This window comes from Nelumbo nucifera, chromosome 1 (assembly GCF_055504915.1).
Source record: "Nelumbo nucifera cultivar China Antique chromosome 1, China Antique-T2T, whole genome shotgun sequence".
Lineage (NCBI taxonomy): Eukaryota > Viridiplantae > Streptophyta > Magnoliopsida > Proteales > Nelumbonaceae > Nelumbo > Nelumbo nucifera.
In genome coordinates this window covers 73,132,349-73,151,791 of record NC_142649.1, presented here as the reverse complement: position 1 = coordinate 73,151,791, position 19,443 = coordinate 73,132,349, and the positions used below count along the sequence as shown (strand labels likewise).

General features: G+C 38.8%; 2 protein-coding genes across 2 annotated transcripts; both read left to right on the top strand.

Annotated features, from left to right (window-relative positions):
- Positions 1-2,371: 2,371 nt before the first annotated feature.
- Positions 2,372-3,090, top strand: LOC104604878 (nuclear transport factor 2B-like). The gene is made up of 2 exons (XM_010269444.3): positions 2,372-2,775; positions 2,871-3,090. The coding sequence occupies exons 1-2, from the start codon at positions 2,464-2,466 to the stop codon at positions 2,943-2,945; spliced, it is 387 nt and encodes a 128-aa protein (XP_010267746.1). The 5' UTR covers positions 2,372-2,463; the 3' UTR covers positions 2,946-3,090.
- Positions 3,091-15,092: 12,002 nt separating this feature from the next.
- On the top strand, positions 15,093-17,465 carry PMEPCRA (methylesterase PCR A). Its single transcript, XM_010269443.3, has 2 exons — positions 15,093-16,410; positions 16,553-17,465. The coding sequence occupies exons 1-2, from the start codon at positions 15,441-15,443 to the stop codon at positions 17,242-17,244; spliced, it is 1,662 nt and encodes a 553-aa protein (XP_010267745.1). The 5' UTR covers positions 15,093-15,440; the 3' UTR covers positions 17,245-17,465.
- The last annotated feature ends 1,978 nt before the right edge of the window (positions 17,466-19,443 follow it).

The following is a 19,443-nucleotide window of genomic DNA, read 5'->3' as shown; positions in this document are numbered from 1 at the left end:
TATAGTATATATTATATAATATTATATTTATATATTAATATGTTATATTTAATATATGATAATGAAATTCAGTTTCATTATATATATAATAACCAAAAATCAACCCAAATTTTCGATTATTTCACTTTTCTTGGAATTCAGTTTCGATTTTGTTTTCATTTTTTTATTCTGATTTATTCAATTCATTTTGTAACTAAGGCGATGTTTGGCAGCAATGTTGTTTTCTGAAAAAACAGCACAACATAGGTGCCACATTGGAAAAAGCAGTGCTTAGAAAAACAACCTCTTATTTGGAAATCAAAAAATCGGGAAAGTGTGGTCTGAAGAAGCACCAAATTTAATGTATTCTGAGAAAATAACTCGTTACTGCCTGACAGTGTGGTACCATTGGTACCAAACAAAACTAGTGCTATTTTCCCAGAAAATAGCCTATGTGGCAACACAGCTTCCAAGCACCATTTTCTGAAAAACAATGCTTACAACTCAGAGATGTCCAATCAAATAAACCAAATGCTCACCCCTACGCATGAAAAATCTCCCTTGGCAATTGGGTTGGGTGGGTCGGGTTCGGGTTGGGTCAAGATACTTCGGGTTGATTTTGGGTTGGGTTGAATTTTGGGTTGGGTTATCAAATGCTAGACCCTAACCCTAAATGTTTGGGTTAGGGTTGACCCATGGGTCAATTCGGGTCACCCCAAAAAATAATTGAAATTTAAAAAAATAAATAAAAACTACATGAAAAATGTCAAAATTAAAGGAATTAACCTTAAAATTCCAAATATAAAATAAAAAAACTTGAACATTTAACAATTTAAAGAGTAAACAATAAAGAGTAAAGACTAAATAAAAGCAATTAAAGAGTGGAAACTTCTAATAATACATAAATAGTCCCAATTAGACTTGACAATCGGGTCAATAGGTTGACCCATGACCCAACCCAACCCAACCCAGCTTTTTCCATTTGGGCCAGGTCGTGTCATTCTCACATTCAGGTGGTAACTAAATATGAAATCCTAACCCTATTTTTTTGGGTTGGGTTGGGCCAAATTCACGGGTTGGGTCAACTTTTTGCCAAGTATAGTTGTAATGGAGATGTTCCGAATGCACGTGAATGTGCATGAGGCGCACTCTGAGGGAACCCATGCGATTTCGCCTTTAACATGCCAATTCTATTCTGCTACACATCGAAGAAGATGCTCCCATTGTGGGACTGGATTGCCACACTAAAAGCCTGTTAAATAATCTCTTGCCAACAACAGATCCAGGATCCAAACGATCTCAGCTGCTGAGAGTCTGATCTATTAACCACAAGAAAATGCTGGCCACAAGATCCTACTGTCACACATTTTAACAACCTCTCTCATTCTTTTATCTTGTATTTTCGTGGAATGTGCGGCTGCAGTATCGCGGTGGCCGGATTCGACTCGATCGCCGAATCAATAAGCTAATAAGGCAATAAGGTGTCGCTGTCTCTCTCTCTCTCCATCTTATCGAAATTTCGAAAAAGAAATCTCTCCGGCACAAGGAAAAAAAAAGGGAACGTAGGACCAGAAAAGGAAAGATTCCATGCTTTCGGCCGCGAACGATGAAATGCACAACCTATCTTTGTTATAATCTGATCCCACTGTCAGCGTTCCCATCACGCCATCAGCATACCATGGGCTCTACATGCGACCTACGTGGATCCTTTTCACGCCTCATCAACCGTGTCCAGGTGGGTCCAATTTCTGCCACGTGAAGATGGACGGTGAAAAGCGAGACCGGATCTGCTCCTCACATCGTGCGCCTCACACGCACAACCTACGATGCATTGGGAACGTCTCCCGTATTTATTAATGAATATTTACAGAAGATGTTTCCATGGTGATGTGCCCGTGAGACGCCCATTGGTAAGGAGCATATCCGTCACGTGAAAAGCTGCTGCCGACGATAATGCTAGGTAGGGTCCATCCGTATCAAACATGATTACTCTGTTCTACTAGTCACTGTTTCAGATCCATTGCGTACAGGCGCCGCGGAACGATGGTCGATGGATTCCTTTGCCCTTTTGTTAACACTTGTAATTACCACATCACCCTCATTCGAAATATTTAATTACATTGCCAAAGAAGAGAGTATTTAATTATTTTATATTTTTACAAAAATTATACCATAATAATGGTTCTAACAATTCCATTCCAATCTTTGCTTCATCTGAAGTTACAGGTAAACCACTTTAACCCAAAATCAACTCAACTCAACTCAACTAATAAAGTGGAATGGGCTTACATTGTTGTCACTGACTCATCATTGATTAATTGATTAGATAAAAGTGAACATATTTATTATATTTATGGGACGTTGCATGCTGCAATACATATTCTCTCTCTATCTATATTCTATATTAGACCTGTGTAGAGGGGAGGGGTTTCTCCTCTTACTCTCTGTTCTCTGTTTGAAGGGAGAATAGAAACAGAGAGAGAGATGGACGGCATGGAAGAGCAAGTTGAATTGGTGGGGAAGGCATTTGTGGAGCACTACTACCACCTGTTTGACACAAATCGCCAATCTCTGTCCTCTCTCTACCAACCCTCCTCGATGCTCACTTTTGAGGGTCAGAATATACAAGGGGTCCAAGACATTGCCGGAAAACTAACACAGTTGCCTTTCGATCAATGTCAGCATGTCATTTCCACCATTGATTCCCAGCCCTCCTCCTTTCCCGGCGGCATCATCGTCTTTGTTAGTGGCAACCTCCAATTGCCCGGTGAAGAGCATCAACTAAGATTTAGCCAGGTTCCTCTCTCTCTCTCTCTCTGTCTCCAACTAGAAATATTCTATGTTCTGAGAAACTGATAGGTTCTTGGTGGCTGTTGGCATGCCTGATGCAGATGTTTCACTTGATTCCCACGATACAAGGAAGCTTTTATGTGCAGAATGACATATTTCGCCTGAATTATGGTTGATTTATCATTAATTCGATCACCTTGTTGTAATGTGTTTCCTCTGTTTCTAATTTGCTCCTGAGTTCGTGTGTGGTTGTGGAAATAAAATGGGATGGAAATCATCATTGTGATCGATATATCTTTGAAATTTAATTAGATTGTGGTACTTCAACGTCTCAACCTTCCCAGGGCCAGGGGCTTTTTGCACAAAGTTTCAGTAATCTGGTCTGGTCCCTCCCTTTCTCCTCTCTGAGTGACAATATTGTAACATATAGGCTCCATTCTTTCTGAACTTCTATGTTCTTATCTTAAATCAGAACAAATATATATATATATATATATATATATATATATATATTCAGGTATGGGGATTGGGATATGATACCATATATTTATTTATTTATTTTTAGGTGACACAGATGTGATACGTGGAGGGAATTCACATCCTCCTTCCTTTGGTACAGAAAATTTTTTTTTTTGTACGATACCAATAGCAATATGTGACATCAGCCTATTTTCCCCATTTCAAAATTAGAATGATTTTTTAAATGATGATGTAGATTGCTATTGGTCGGGTGCAGAAAATTTTCTGTACCAAGGAGACAGAATCCAGTTGCCTCTGAATTCACATCTGCACCCACTAACGCCTCACGGCACATCCTAACCCTGTGTTGGGAATATCTTCCATTGACAAGTACGAGGGATGTTCCCAATACACGTATGGGACATTTGTGGGGCATACTCTGACCCTGTAACTCGTTGCCTCTGTCAAATTCGGGCGGGTAAAAGAATTAATTAAGGGAGGAGTACACTGCATCAGCCTAAGGCATAACTCTAAAATTACAGCCTCCCATAGTGTATTAGTAGTCCCCCTATAAATCACATCCTATCCATGAATTTGGCATCAATCCGTGATCAGGATTCATTATCCCTGTACGGTTAAGCTAAAGATTTATATGCTGGGTTGATCAGTCATTCTCCCATTAATTAACCTGCTCAACCTGGGATCTACTGCCTACTAAGTGTTCTCACATCCCTAAGCATGGACATTACAGCTACTTATTGGGAATATCTCTTTTGCCATTCATGACGAGATATTCTCAATACATTGCAGTGGTGTTCTGTGGATAAAGAAGTGGGCACAATTCGTGAGTAACAGATCCGAAGTGATCACAGGTTCGGATTTGCTACTCACAAATTGTTCACACATCTCATCTCTACCTATGAATGGGCCCAGGGTTGTTCTAACAATAGCCCAACAATACTAAAGTGAATCATTGAATAAAGGCTACAAGGCTTGGCATGAATTTATTCTTGGGGAGGAAGGGAACATCCTCCTTTAAGTTCAAGCTAAGAGTCTATTAAGAAAAAGAAGAATATGTTTGAATGAGTTGGGTGCTAGATAGATCTCAAGTCAAGATGCTTAGAGGATGTGTTTTACTGGTACCACTACTTTGCCTAAAGAAAGATAGATCTCAAGTCAAGATGTATATTATTATAGTAGTCTTGTCATAGATCTCAATTTATGACAAGACTACTATAACATGTATATTATTTTTTTTTTATAAGACCAGAAGGAAAATATTGTTTATGGGGAGCCCTATAGTTAAGGCAAGTTCTCCTTTTTTTTTTATCTAACGGAGGTGGTATTAATTTCTCTCCTTCTATTACAAAAAATATGAAACCCATTAATTACTAGTGTTTCCCCGAAACTAACCAACCTGACTTCTGCTTGCTAGTCAATAGTCAATAGTCATGTTAGTCAATAGTCATGTTATGGGTTTATGGTTTTCCAAGGCTGCGTTTGGAATCGATGCAAAACGTCATAGGTGTAAAAGTATATTGGTGAAGTTTTACATGGAACCGTGAAAATGACTATTTCCTTTTGATAAACGCAATGGGTAAAGAGTGTAAAGTTTTACATCGATAAAATCGATGTAGTATTTACATCGACAATCGATGTAAAACTTTACGTTTGATAGGTTTTACATCAATTATCAACATAAAACTCCATTCTATCCAAACGTATGCAAAACTGAATCGGAGTGGAGTTTTATGTCGAAACGGTGTAAACTTTTACATCGATCTTGATTCACACTTATTCCAAACGCAACCTAAGGAAAAAAGAAGCTAGTCTGGATCAAGCAAGCACAGCATTATAAGCACATTCAATGAGCGCTTCTCTTAAAATGTCTCACCCTATCCTTGAAAAAGATTAAAGACAACTTTTAACAGTTGTAAGATTTTTTCTTAATTGCTTATTGCTCCCTAAGGCTCCATTTGGTTTGTGGAAAGATTTGGGTTGGATGGAGAAAGATAGGACGGAAAAGTGTAAAAGGGGATTGAAATGGCACTATTCACCTCTCTTCTTCCTCTCTTCTTCTTCTTCTTCTTCTTCTTCTCGTTTCAACCTTTCTGTTTATTCTTGATTGTGCACCGCCCTAGTACTTGACACGATGCGCATCGCCCCAGTACTTGAAGCCCGGTTGGCAGCCCTGTTCGCACTTATAAACAACGCTCCCATGTCCGCCGCCTTGACATGGCCATCGAATTGCAGAAACTTTGCTGTGTGTGAGGAAGTCAGAAAGAGAAAGAGAATAGTAGAACTGTTGATTGCAACTCCGTTGAGGTCCGCCGCGTCTGAGGCAGTCAAAAAGAGAAAGAGAATACAATTTCTCTGATTAGCAGAAACTTTTCTGTTAATGTGCATGAGACCTTCTGCATAGTCGTTTACAGGAGGGAGGGAGGAGGGAGATGAAAACTCTTTCTTATCGGGGTCGCACTATTTTGATGTGATCCCAAATCCATAGTTTTAAAATTTCACATCCCACCTTTTTCTCATCCCATCTCCCGCTTTCTCTCAAAACAAATTTAAAAAAAATATTTTTAAAATATTTCTTTTTTCTCATCCCATCCCACAAACCAAACAGAACCTAAAAAATTTCTGGAGGATTCAACAACCAACCAATCCGATGCACATCATATCATATCATCGTCCTGGATATGCCGAGAGAATATGAGTGTATAGTTGTACCTGATTGAAGAAGATAAAAGCGTGCATCCGGAATTAGCTATGGATCCACGTGTGTTACTTCTTTCTACAGAGTTATGAAAGTAGATGGAGCCCAAAAAAAAAAATCTTAGGTTCATGAATGTGACGACACCCTTCTGCTTGGTCAAATGGGGCAGACATTGGCATTTGGCAGTAGCATCACCAATTTCCATGTTGGGCCCGCTCTTGAAATATAAGAAATGAAAAAGAAAGTATTAATTCTTTATTTTATTTTTTTTATTTGCGGTGATATGCACTAACTACTGTCATTGTTATGGATAACTTTGAACAGAGTACTCTGCTATTAAGGACAGGTTTATCCTTGTGAAATTATACTATAACTATTGTCTAAGAACAATAATAGAGAAACAAAAGTCAAAAGCTAAGAAAAATCAAAATAATTCTATTAAATTTCTGTCTTTTTTGAGATTTACCTTTCTTCCTTCAAAGTTTAACTGATAGAAAATTTGCTGCCCAAAATCACCGAAATAGACGAGTATAAATATAAATATATAATTTAGAATACATATCCATCGAGGTAAGCCTACTTTGCCTTAATATTTTGAAAGACAAATATAACCCTAGGTGTCGGTTTCCAATTATTTATAACTTTTAAGCATGTGCCCAATTGTAAAAGAATAAAAAAAAAAAGTAAAAAGAAAGATAAAAGACTTAAACCCCCATTGAATTTTCTCATAAATATTGAAACCTCCTTTCATTTTTTAAATTGGACTAAAACATCCCCTATGGGATGATGTCATCAGACAAAGACTCCCCCTCTTTTCAGGTTCAGATCCATTAGCATGTGATATCTCACATATTGTTAATTATTTTTTACATATCCAAATTTGCCCCTTTATTTTCCTTTATTATGACTCAGAAACTAACTGAAAAATTTTAATATGATTTGTCTAATTTTTAGAAGAAATTTTAATATGGTTTAATGTTTTGTTTTGTCACTAGATTGAAGTGAATTCACAACTGTTCGATACTTGGTTTTTGTTGTTCTTCTCTCCGTCTTTTGCTCTTAGTTTTTTTCGTAGAATCAGATTAAGTTTTTTTTTTAATATTTTTTTTTTTGTTTTTTGCGATGTTCCGATGCCAACTTAACAAAAAGGTTCTATTTTTTTTTTCTCCTTTATGCTCACTTTCAAGCCAGATCATGTGTTGGGTGGAGGATTTGAAAGTATCCGATAAACACTTCCAAATGATGGGGATAATAATTTTGAACGCCACACAGAATGTAATAATTCTTTGTACTCATTTTTATTTTTGGGTTGCTCTATTTTTTTTTATTTCTCATTAGGCAATGTTTGTTTTTTGGTAAGTTATTTATCCGGATAAATGCAGTTATCTGGGTAAGTTTTTCCTGGGAAACACTTCGGAGAAGTGCATTTACCCATGTTTTTTTATTTCTTGTATAAATAAGGCAATGACCATTTTAGTAAAAAAAAATCCATTATTAAAAGGGGCATTTTTGTCCCATACAAGTGTTGACAACTTTCCCCTTAGGTGGAAAAGTTATTTACCCACTTAGGAGATGGGTATCACTTACCCAGGTAAGTGGTACCCAGGAAAATAAATTTTCCCTAATCCCTACATAAATCTGAAAAAAGAACATAGGATTCTTGGTCAATGGGATTGTAATTCCCATTGACCAACTTTCCCCCCTCTCAACTTTCTGAAAAAGGAACGCACCCTTAGTGATAAAACGTGGTGTGTCTATAGGTAGAGGGTTATATTTTGGAATTACGATTCAGCCATCCGAATTTTAAGGCCCAAAGTACATTTGGGGTAGGTGCCAGCTCGGAATTCATGCCAATTCATGGACGAGCATTGGTGTATAGAGGTGGGGGTATTTGACATTTTGAATGTTTATAGATCTGCAGTGTAATTCAGAAATCTGCAATATGCCTATCATACTTTTCCGTTATATTTTTGGGACAGCTTCTTCATGGAAATGAGTACAGTCAACCACTTCATTTTTTATTTTCACAAATGAGTCAACAATCACTACTGTTTGGATTCCACTATTTTAAAAATTTAAAAATATAGCAAGGGCATATGAGAAGAGGCCTTAGTCCAATTCAAAAAGTGAAAAGAAGTTTTGGTATTTATCATTGGAGGTTTAAGTCTTTTATCCTAAAAAATAGAAAAAGGAATTCATTCATTGTGTTTCAAAATTACATTTTTATTAGGGAAAATCTATGATGCAGAAAAGATATAGTATGGGAAGAGTTTTGACCAATCAAAACCCATCCATAAATTTTGATAAATAACACCTGATTGGCTACCACGTTTGTGATTCCAGTTGACCGGGCAGAAGTTTTTCAGATATCATATCTTTTTCATATCATAGTTCAAATTATTTAAAGCTTTTATTTTCCGTTAAAATTTAATCAAAATATTGAAAAAGTTGTTCAATTCAACCACAGAAAATTCAATACCATGAAGGGAAAAAGCATAGTTCACGTACGCCAACTTTTAACTCCAATGCAGAACAGAGTAGCATATCTATTTTTACTATATCACGTATGCATTTATTAATAGATTCTACATGTATTAGCTATATTAAAAGATCAATTTTTCTAGTATTTTTGGAAGAAAATATATTAAATACATATTCGTCTCTAGTTGAAATGTATATTATTTGTTTATTTGTACATGATTTTCGAACAGTCATTGACTCAAATAGTCAGACCATTGGACTCGAAAATCAGCTAGGCAATCGATTTCATTTCATTCCTTTAAATCATTCTTTTGCCAAAAATTATTGATTTGTTATGTGTTTGGTATAACTTCCATTTATTAGATGTTTTTTTGTGATTTACTGACAATTAGACGTTACATCAGTGGAACAATAAATATATGTTTAACCGGGAAGCGTTAAAACAAAACTTCCCCCAAAGGTTGGTACACACGAAAATCAAGACTAAAATTTATCAATATCTATGCATATGAATCAACATGATGGGATAAATTCTGATTTGACAATGACATGACACCATTTATCAAATAAATAGAAGCCATACCAAACACCACCTTGATCAACAATCCCTTGACCCAAGTAATCAAATCATTGACCAATTTGATCCAAACAATAGTTTCATTTTTAAGCCATTTTTATTTAATTTTTTTTTTAATTGCAAGGGGCCAATCTATTTGGATTGGATGGTTAAACCATTGTACCCAAAATTTGGTGGTCAAATAGGTTTTGGTTGTGGGTGATTTTAAAAACACTGAATTTTGTTGAAGTATATGAAGGGTGCATATTATTTTGCCAATAAATGGAAGGGCAAATTTCTTAAACTACCCTTATGGTTTAGTTAATTGACTAATTCTACTCTTATTGTGTACATGTTGTCTTAGAGTACCTTAAATTTTTTGATAGTTGTCTAAAATATCCCTTACCATTAATTTTTTGTCACATGAGACATCATGTGATTGATATTTTTTCAAAATATTCCTAAAATACCCTCTCATCTAACTCCACTCCATCTCCATCTGTCTCCCTCACGAGCAAAGATCCTAGAACGACAACATCTTGGGGTTGGGGTGGAGCAACAAATTGTTGTAAAAGATATCGTAGTCGTGGATTTGACAATAATCCACCTTGTTCTTTATAGTGGGTGGGCCCAGCCTGAGCCCGAACCGACCCAACCCAGAATTTTACATGGGCTCAGCTTGGATTTTCGGTCCTCGGACTAGGCTCGAGCCCAAGAAATTGGGCTTTTCTATTTTTTAGGTCGGGCTCGGGCCTAGCCCTTAGGTGGCCTGAACCTAACTCGAGCCCAACCCAATTATATACATTTATACATATGTGTATATATGTAAACGTTGCATACATATATATATATACATACATATTTGTATGGATATTTTTCATATATATTTACATATATACATAAATATATGTATATATATATTTACATAAATACATTTATATATGTATAATTTTAGAGTGGATTCATTGACCATCCCGAGCCCGACCCAAGTGCATCAAATTATAGGGCGGGCTAGGCTCGGGTTGGGAAAGTTGGGCTTGACCTAGGGCTCTGGCCTTAAGCCCAAATTTTAGGGTCGGGCCTGGGTTGACCATAAACCCGGCCCAACCCGCCCAACTTGCACCCCTAGTTCTTGAAGAACCTCACACAAGTGGTTGGCGATGGGGTTACAACACAAAACCATAACTCAGGTGGTCCTCAATGAAACCTTCAATTCCCTTGACTTCTCGCGAAACCATAACTCTATCGATCCAAATCCCTTTGGTTTCTTCATTGTCTTTAGCGAGATAAGGGAAACATAACCCCAAACCAAAAAGTTGAAGCAGAGAGAGAGAGGGTCATGGTTTTAGACTATAGCAGAGAGCCTCACTGATGTCCAGTAGAGATAAAAAATATGAAATGTGACCCCAAATTGAAAAGTCGAAGTAAAGAGAGAGTGGGACATGGTTTTAAAATATAATAGAGAGCCTAATCGACGTCATGCAGTGATCGAAAATAGGAGACTTAACATGATGCTGTCCAATCTGAGTTGTTCCAAATCGAGGACACAATCAGATAGTCCTACCAACTAAACGAAGTCGAAGTGGAAGGACGAAGCCAAGCACCAAGATCTGCAACCAGGGGAAAAGTCAACGGCCCAAGGAGTTGTTCCCCGAGTAGGTACTCCGACGCTCAAGTCAATAAGGTAGAGAAAGATATGGTCGAGTGAGAAGGTTGAAATAGTGTTGGTCCAGGCTGAAGAGATAGTGAAAAGAGGTATTCAAAAGAGTGTAGTTCCCAAAAGTCTTTTACCTCGAGCGGGGATACCTATTTATAGTTGGGTGTCCATGTCCCAAATGGATAGGGCTTCTAGGGTTGTCGAGATGAGGGCGTCTATCGAGGTTTTCAGGAGGTTTCCTTTTCCCTGATGGATTTTGCTTCATTGTCCGTGCAGGACACTCCTTCTTAGTTATGATCTTCCGTTATGCGTGGCGTCAACATGGCCTGTGAGGAGGGGCAGCCGCGGAGGTTGCCATGTGGCATCCTTGGCCAGCTCAACCATCACCCGTAGGGGTGAGCAAAAAAACCGAAAAACCGAATCGATTGAAAAAATCGATCGAAACCAAACAAAAAATTTGGTTAATCAAACCGGTCGGTTCGATTTTGGTTCAATATGTTAAAAACCCGAAGGTACCAGTTCGGTTTCAGTTAACGAAAATAGAAAATTAGCAGTTAATCGAATCAACCGATATATATATTATATTTTATGTATATTTATATATATTTTATATTTTATATTTTCTATACATTACCAATTAATAAATATACATTATATATATATTAATAATATATAATATATTATTTATTATTTAAAATATAATATTATATATACTTCTATATATATTTATATATTTTCCTATAATAAATTTTATAAATAATAAAAACTGACAAATCAAACCAACTGTCAACCAATTAACCGATCGGATTCGATTTAGTTTCTGATTTTCCAAAAACCAATAACTCTGGTTCGATTTCAAAAATTAGCCTACAGTTCGATCAACACTATCACCCGAACAGTAACCCCAAACTGAAAAGTCGAAGTAGAGAGAAAATGGGGCATGGTTTTAGACTATTGTAGAGAGTCTCACCAACGTAGAGATTGAAAGTAGGAAACGTCACCCCAAACCGGAAAGTAGAAGCAGAGAGAGGGGCATAGTTTTAAACTATAGCAGAGAGGCTATGTTTGATGTAAGAGAGGATTTCATTCTTTTTAGATCTGATTTTTCATTTCCTTCTTGTTTTGGTACTTGGCATCTGATTTTGTATACCTAGGCGTCGGTTTTCCTCTGAAAAAAGGGAAAATCTATGATGCAGAAAAGATATGGTATGGAAAAGAGTTTTGACCAATCAAAACCCGCATAAATTTTGATAAATAACACCTGATTGGCTACCATGTTTATGATTCCGGTTCATTGGGCAAAAGTTTTTCAGATATCATATCTTTTCCATATCATAGTTGAACCCTGAAAATAACTTGCTTTTTTCCCTCTATATATACAAGTATGTCTCTTAACATATCTCAGAGCACTTGCCAGTTGTCGACTTTAAAAGGTTGATAACTCTCCATCTAAACATTTCGGCACAGGGACCCAAATGGTGTCAAACCTCATCATCTAAACTTCTAAACCTTCAAGTGTTTCCAATATGAAGCACCGCAGCCAGGTTCAAAGTATCGATATGATACGAGTTTTGGCCGTATTGTATCGGCACTTAGAAACGGCCGAAACTTTATTTTTTTTGTTTTTTTTTCAAAGTTTTGTTTTTTGAAAAGCTTATAACCTGTTTTTTATTATTAAAAAAAATTTGGGGTCCGAAACCCTTGGGAACAGAAGTTTTGGATCGTATCATTTTCAAATGATACGATACGATACGCCCGATACGAGGTGTATCGTATTGATACTTTGAACCATGCCGCAATGTTTCTTACCGGTGCACGTTAAATCAGTCCTTGGGGTGCTTTTTTCCGAGTTCAAGTCTTTGCCCCACCTCCTGTTGCCCTACAAACGCCCCAGTCCCCATACAACGTGCGCCTGCCACATGTCTAGTCGCACGTGGTGGAGAGTTCCCATGTGCAGGGCTAATGGGACGGCCGTTAGCTCGTCCCACCAGTCCCAAAACGAGTTCAAACTTCCTTTTTCCCATATAATGTTTTAAGAAAACAACTTGGAAATGAAACCGTTTTGGCCATCGGTTTTTGGTCAACGGTTCAACCATTTAATTCAAATGGATGGCCCATTCTGACAAAGAAATTAAAAAAAATAAAAAATAATTAAAAATAAAAAGGTCAAAAATTGTTGAACGGGTCGACGGTTTGACCGCTTGGGTCAACAGATTGTTGACTTTTTCAACGATTTTTGGCCAAATACCGGATTTGGGGTAAAACGGAACTGTTGACCCGGGCGCACCTGGTAACGGTGAACTGGCCGGAGCGATCGCCGTTGCCGAAAATGGAGTTGGATCTGAGCTTGAGCGGAAGAGAGTAGAACAGGGGTTAAACACAATTTGAGGCAAGGTTTTCGAACCGCTGTTGACCCGAACGGTCAGACCATTCGGCCTAGGAACCGTCCAGGCAACTGGTCCTGTTGACCCGGGTCATCGAACTATCAACTTGTTCAATGGTTTTGACCATTTTTTATTTTTTTAATTTATTTGTCAAAACGACTCATCCATTTGTCCTGTTAGCCCCAAAACGAGCCCAAACCTCCTTTCTCCCATTTTCCCGCCCCCTCAACCTCAAACCAACGTTTAAAAAAATGACTTGGAAATGGAACCATTTTGGCCACCATTTTCCAGGTTGATGGTTCGACGGCCCAGGTTAATGGAACTGGTTGCCTGAACGGTTCTCAGGCTGAACGGTTTGACCGTTTGGGTCAACGGTGATTCGAAAACCTTGCCTCAAATTGTTTAACCCTTGTTTCACTCCCCTTTGGTCGAATTGTCGACCCGTTCAATGATTTCTGACCATTTTTTATTTTTAATTAGATTTTATTTTTTTTAACTTATTTGTCAGAACGGGCCATTCGTTCGAACCGGATAGTCAAACCATTAACACAGAAACCAGTGGTCAAAACAGTTCAATTTCCGAATCATTTTTTAAAATGTTGTATAGGAGGAAAGAAGTTTAGGCTCATTTTGGGACTAACGGAACAAGCTAACGGTCGTTCCATTAACCCTGCACATGAGAACACCCCACCGAGCACAAGTGAACATGTGGCAGTCACACGTTGTGTGGGGCATTTGTGGGGCGACAGGCGGTGTGGCGGAGATGCAAACTCTTTTTTTCCTAGGCGCATGACGATGGCATGAAGCATAAAGATTCTCTGCTAGTCTACACAATACCTATAAACCTGAAGCACTGCAAGCCTAAAACCGGGAACCGATCACTTGGTCGATTCTGTTTTCCTCCAAAACCGCTTTTTCCCTCAAAACCGTTGATTTTGGTAAGCAAATCGCTGAACCGGCCGATTAACTGTTTGAACCGTTCGAACCATTTTGACCGATTTACAATTATTTAAATTTTTTTTGCTAGAACGGACCGACAGTTCGAGTCGAACGGTCAAACCATGTATAAGAAGAGGCCATGTTTCAACATAGATCAGAATCGCGTTCCTGTCTCCCTACCTCGGCCCTCCCCTGTTCCACCATCCACTAGCGATGGTTGCATCATGGATACATACTCCCTCTTTCTTTTCTTCTATTTAATTTTAAAAATTTGAAAAAAAAAGAAGTAAAATAATCTTTTTCATCTTTCTATAAAATTAATCAATTAAATAAACTATAAGAATAATTTAATAAATTTAGCCAAAATGGAATTCAACTTTTCAAAATAGCATCTTCTTGGCCATTTATTCATAATGTCATCTGTCATGTAGTAAGTTATTATTGAAAAGTTGATTTAAAAACTTGAGAGAAATAGGGATAGACCCACTGCAGAACTGCAAATCTATAACATTTAAAAAGGTGAGTTGCCCCCTACCCTTTCTCCTTGCAAGAATTCAGAACAAAGGACACGACATCTTCTGACCCACTAAGCAATTTGAATTTATCTTTTTCTTCTTTCTCCACTGACAAAATGACTAAATAGTCCGGCAGCCTAGATATTTTAATTTGAGCCACACTCACACTACATGCTGTGGGGCACGTGGTTTTGGAACGACTACCCACTGACTATCCTTTACGTTTATTGGAGTGAGTCTGGATAATGTAAAATTTATGGATGTGGAATTTGGGGTACAACACTACAACAGGCGGGTCTAATCCGAGCGTAAATTGATCCAGCCTAGTTTGATTTACATTTTCGATCTTTGAGTCTAAATCCAAATTTGATTTACACCCTATTTATGGAGCATTTTATAATTCATCACACAGTAAATCTTATAGAGGCTAATAATGGCCTAGTCTATCTTATTGTCTCCTTTATTTATCATTCAATTATTCACTGATTGACCATCAAAACTGTGTAGATATCTTCCATTTTCAAAAGGGTGCAACTCAATTCCTATCCATTTTACTTTACCAAATCAAGAGTTCAGAATAACTTCGACTTTGGAAAAGACACTTGGCCCCACAACCTCAGCAGTCGAACACTATTATTTTCATGAACCCAAATTCCAGATGGAAGAGTACGTAACACCAGTGTCCCATAGGGTCAAGAAACACCACGTTGGAGAGCGAGCCCATTTTCCTCTTCCAGCTTGACATGGGCCACATGGCTCACTTTCTGCTACTTTGAAATCTATCCCTCTTTCCCTTTTTCTCTGATTTTTTTTAATTCTTGCCTTGTTTTCACTTAGGCTGAGTATCATCCTCCACATGGTTGCACTTATGCCTGATTGAAACTTCTAATCCTTGCTACCCTTCTACCTATTTAAGAAGAGAGGAAACTTATTGAACTCACAAGTGCAGAGACATATACTCAGTATGATGGAAGCCGGTCATCAACCACTGCTAGGCGCTCCCAAGAGGACTTCCTCCTCTTGCAAAATCCTTTACATTTTTCTTTCTTTGGCTGCCATCGTCTCCCTCACTGTTATAGTAGCTCCCCATCTGATCAACACTACCGGCCCATCTAATCTCTCTGACTCCGTCCAGGCTCGTTTATGCCATCCCGCTCACGACCGGGAATCATGCCTATCCATGGTCTACGAAGCCGTTGCCGCCAAAGGAGCGAAGCAATTGAACGACGTTGATCTCCTCCGGAGCTTCCTGGAAAAATCTGCATTGCTCGTAAAGGAGGCCCTGAAGGTTGCCCACAGTGTGAACTCTCGGATTAACGACCGAACAGAACAAGCGGCGTTAGTTGATTGTGTGGAGCTGATGGACCTGTCAATCGATCGTTTAACGGATACCGTGGCGGTTCTAGGAACTCGGACTTCCCGATCACCGGCCGACGCTCATTCATGGCTCAGTAGCATACTCACTAACCATGTGACATGCCTGGACGGGCTCAATGGATCGGCCAGAGCAGCGATGGAAGACAAGCTCCAAGGTTTGATAGCCAGGGCTAAAACTTCCTTGGCCATGCTGACGGCAATTTCCTCGTCCAAGGAAGATGCTCTCAGGCCACTAGACGGGAAATTTCCGTCTTGGGTCACGAAGAATGACAGAAAGCTTTTACAATCTTTGCCTAGGAACATTAAAGCCAATGTTGTCGTCGCCAAAGACGGTAGTGGGAATTACCAGACGGTGCAGGAGGCGGTCAATTCGGCGCCGGATAAAGGGAAGAGCCGGTACGTGATCTACGTGAAGAAAGGAACGTACAAAGAGAATGTGGAGGTGGGGAAGAAGAAGATGAACGTGATGCTCGTCGGCGATGGCATGGATTCGACCATCATTACCGGCAGCCTCAACGTCGTAGATGGATCAACCACCTTCAAATCTGCCACTGTTGGTAAGCATCTAAATACTTCACAGCACAACTGGTCCTTAATCGATCCAAATGGAGAAAGGGCACAGGCCCAACCTTGGGTACTCGCTGTTAAAACATAAAACACAAATTTCACAAGTTTTTAACTCAAGATCTTGCTACGCAGCTGCTGTGGGAGATGGATTCATTGCACAGGACATGTGGTTTCAGAACACGGCGGGTCCAGAGAAGCATCAAGCGGTTGCGCTACGAGTGGGGGCAGATCAGTCGGTGATAAACCGATGCCGTATAGACGCATACCAAGACACCCTTTACGTACACTCCCTCCGGCAGTTCTACCGAGATAGCTACATCACAGGAACCGTGGATTTTATCTTTGGTGATGCGGCTGTGGTGTTTCAGAACTGCAAACTGGTGGCGAGAAAACCCATGGCCAGCCAAAAGAACATGGTAACAGCCCAAGGGCGAGTCGACCCGAACCAGAACACGGGGATATCGATCCAGAAGTGTGACATAATAGCAAGTTCAGACCTGGCACCGGTGAAAAACTCGTTCCCGTCGTACCTCGGCCGTCCATGGAAGGAGTACTCTAGAACAGTGGTAATGCAATCTTACATCGGAGATCACATTGCACCCGCAGGGTGGTCCATATGGAGCGGTGAGTTCGCATTGAAGACATTGTACTACGGGGAGTACTTAAATAGTGGGCCGGGTGCGGGCATAAGCAAGCGAGTGACATGGCCCGGTTACCATGTTATCACTAACTCTGCAGAAGCCCTAAAGTTCACTGTGGCAGAGCTGATACAAGGAGGGGCTTGGCTCAAGTCTACCGGCGTGGATTACACCGAGGGGCTCTGAGTCCTTTTGAGATAATGCTAATATGAACGGCCCACATATGTACTTGCCCTTGTTCTTTTCGGCTTAATAAATTGATAATTGGCTGATAGTATGATAATTCCCATTAGTCTATGCTCCCCCCCCCTCTCTCTCTCTCTCTCTCTCTGTAGTTAGGATGTTGGTGTATGTTATGTGGGTAATGTATATTTTAAATTTGAAAAAAATATATAAATAATTCAAAAGTCTATAATGTGTGAATAAACATCATATTTGTTGGGATTAAATTTGGTGATGTAAGACAGGATTGGATGGCCTCCGTAGGGGAGCAAGTTGGGATAGCCTCCGCCGATTTGGGTACGACCTGAGTTGTCATACCCATGGTTTTCAAAACCGGATCGGCCGGATGGTCGGATCAGAAAAATCGGGAACCAGTCAGGTGATCAGTTTCATCTTATCCCATAACCATTATTTTGCTAAGAATCGTTGATTTGGTCAGCAAACTAGGTTGAACAGTTTAAAATGTTCAAAGGTTTGGCCATTTTTAATATTTTTTTTTTGTCAAAACAGGCTATCCATTCGGTTTGAATGGTTGGACCATTTAACCCAAGAACCGGACCCCTGATCGGTTTGGTTTTAAAAACCTTGGTCATACCCCTAAACACTGAAAAACTGAAAAAAAAAACTGAATCGATGATACCAAATCAAAAGTTCTGATTAATGGAACAAAAATGTTTGGTATTTTCAAAAAATTGAAGGTATCAATTCAGTTTCGATTAACCAATATAAAAAGTTGGTGGTTAACCAAATCGGCCGGTATACATATATTTATATATAATAATATATATTTCATATATATTTTATATTATCTATATATTTTTCATATATATTTCACGATTAACTGAACCTTGAGCTCCCCTAAGTGTGATGACTTCAGCTTAGGCTTGGGTTGGATTTGGGTCAATGTTTTCAACCCGTTGTTGACCCAACTCATTGAACCATTCGAACAATTACTTAGCCATGATTCCATGTTTGGTTCTCTTGAAACTTGTTGTTTAGTCAAAAACCGTTTAACTCGGGCGATTTAATCGTCAGTCCACTATTTTTGCGAAAACCCCTTTTTGACCTCAAATCGCAATTTTTAATATTTTTTTATAAATAAAATATTAAAAATTGAATTAAAAACATAAATTAAATATAAAATGATACATATATTATATGTAAAACATAATTATACAGTATTTATTGATAAAATATGCATTTATACGCACACACCCACACCAACACACACATTCTATATATACATTTAAATATATAGAATGCTAACACAACACGATCTAAACCATTCGACCCAGACAATCGAACCAATGACCCAACCCGGAGGCAAAAGTGGGTTGGGCTCTGGGTCAGTTTTTAAAACATTGGTTTGAGTTGGCCCAACTCTAAGTTGCTTGTTGCTGAAGGATTTTTTTTCTTAGACTTGAGATTGGTGGATCAAGGTTAATTAACTTATAACATTATTTTAACTATAGGGGCAGAGTTATGATGCTTTAATCTTTTAGGCCCAAATACAAATATGTTTCGGTGCAAAACCCCATATTTGAGTTTGTACTCCTAAAATGATCCTTAGGCTAACTCCCCGTTTGGCACGTCTTTTTGTGGGGTCTTTCGGCTGCTTACAAGTCGAGAAGACAAAAAATCGGCCTATTCCCATTTGGCACGCGGAAGAGCTCGCCACCAAAAGATGGGGCATCGAAAAGACGCGGAAAGCCCATTTTGGGCTGATTTCGAGAAGCTCCAAATGAAGCTTTCCGCGTCTTCCGGGTTTTAATCTCATGCGGAAAGACTCGAAACGATGCATGGAAAGATGCATGTCTACCAAACGGTTTTCGGGCTGCCCAGATCTTAGGTCAAAAGCTCAATGCGTCTATTGACTGTTAGACCTACGAGAAGATCTTCTCAAAAAGACTTACCAAACGGGACCTTATTGGAAGGAGTACAAATACAAATATGTAGAGTGCAAAGCCTTCTATTTTGTATGTATTTGTACTGTACAATTTGCATTTGTACTCCTTCCAATTTGTATATATTTGTATTGTATATACAAAAATAATACAAAGTACAACGCTTTGCACTCTAATTTTTGTATTTGTAATCCTTCTAAACTTAGCCTTAGTTTGGGCAAAAGTGCACATTCCATTGTACACCGTACATATTTGTATT

Excerpts from the sequence above, each read along its gene's own strand:
- LOC104604878 (XM_010269444.3), top strand. The coding sequence starts at position 2,464 with ATGGACGGCATGGAAGAGCAAGTTGAATTGGTGGGGAAGGCATTTGTG. Across the intron at positions 2,776-2,870 it reads ATCAACTAAGATTTAGCCAG|ATGTTTCACTTGATTCCCAC; the intron begins GTTCCTCTCTCT and ends TGCCTGATGCAG.
- PMEPCRA (XM_010269443.3), top strand. The coding sequence starts at position 15,441 with ATGATGGAAGCCGGTCATCAACCACTGCTAGGCGCTCCCAAGAGGACT. Across the intron at positions 16,411-16,552 it reads CTTCAAATCTGCCACTGTTG|CTGCTGTGGGAGATGGATTC; the intron begins GTAAGCATCTAA and ends CTTGCTACGCAG.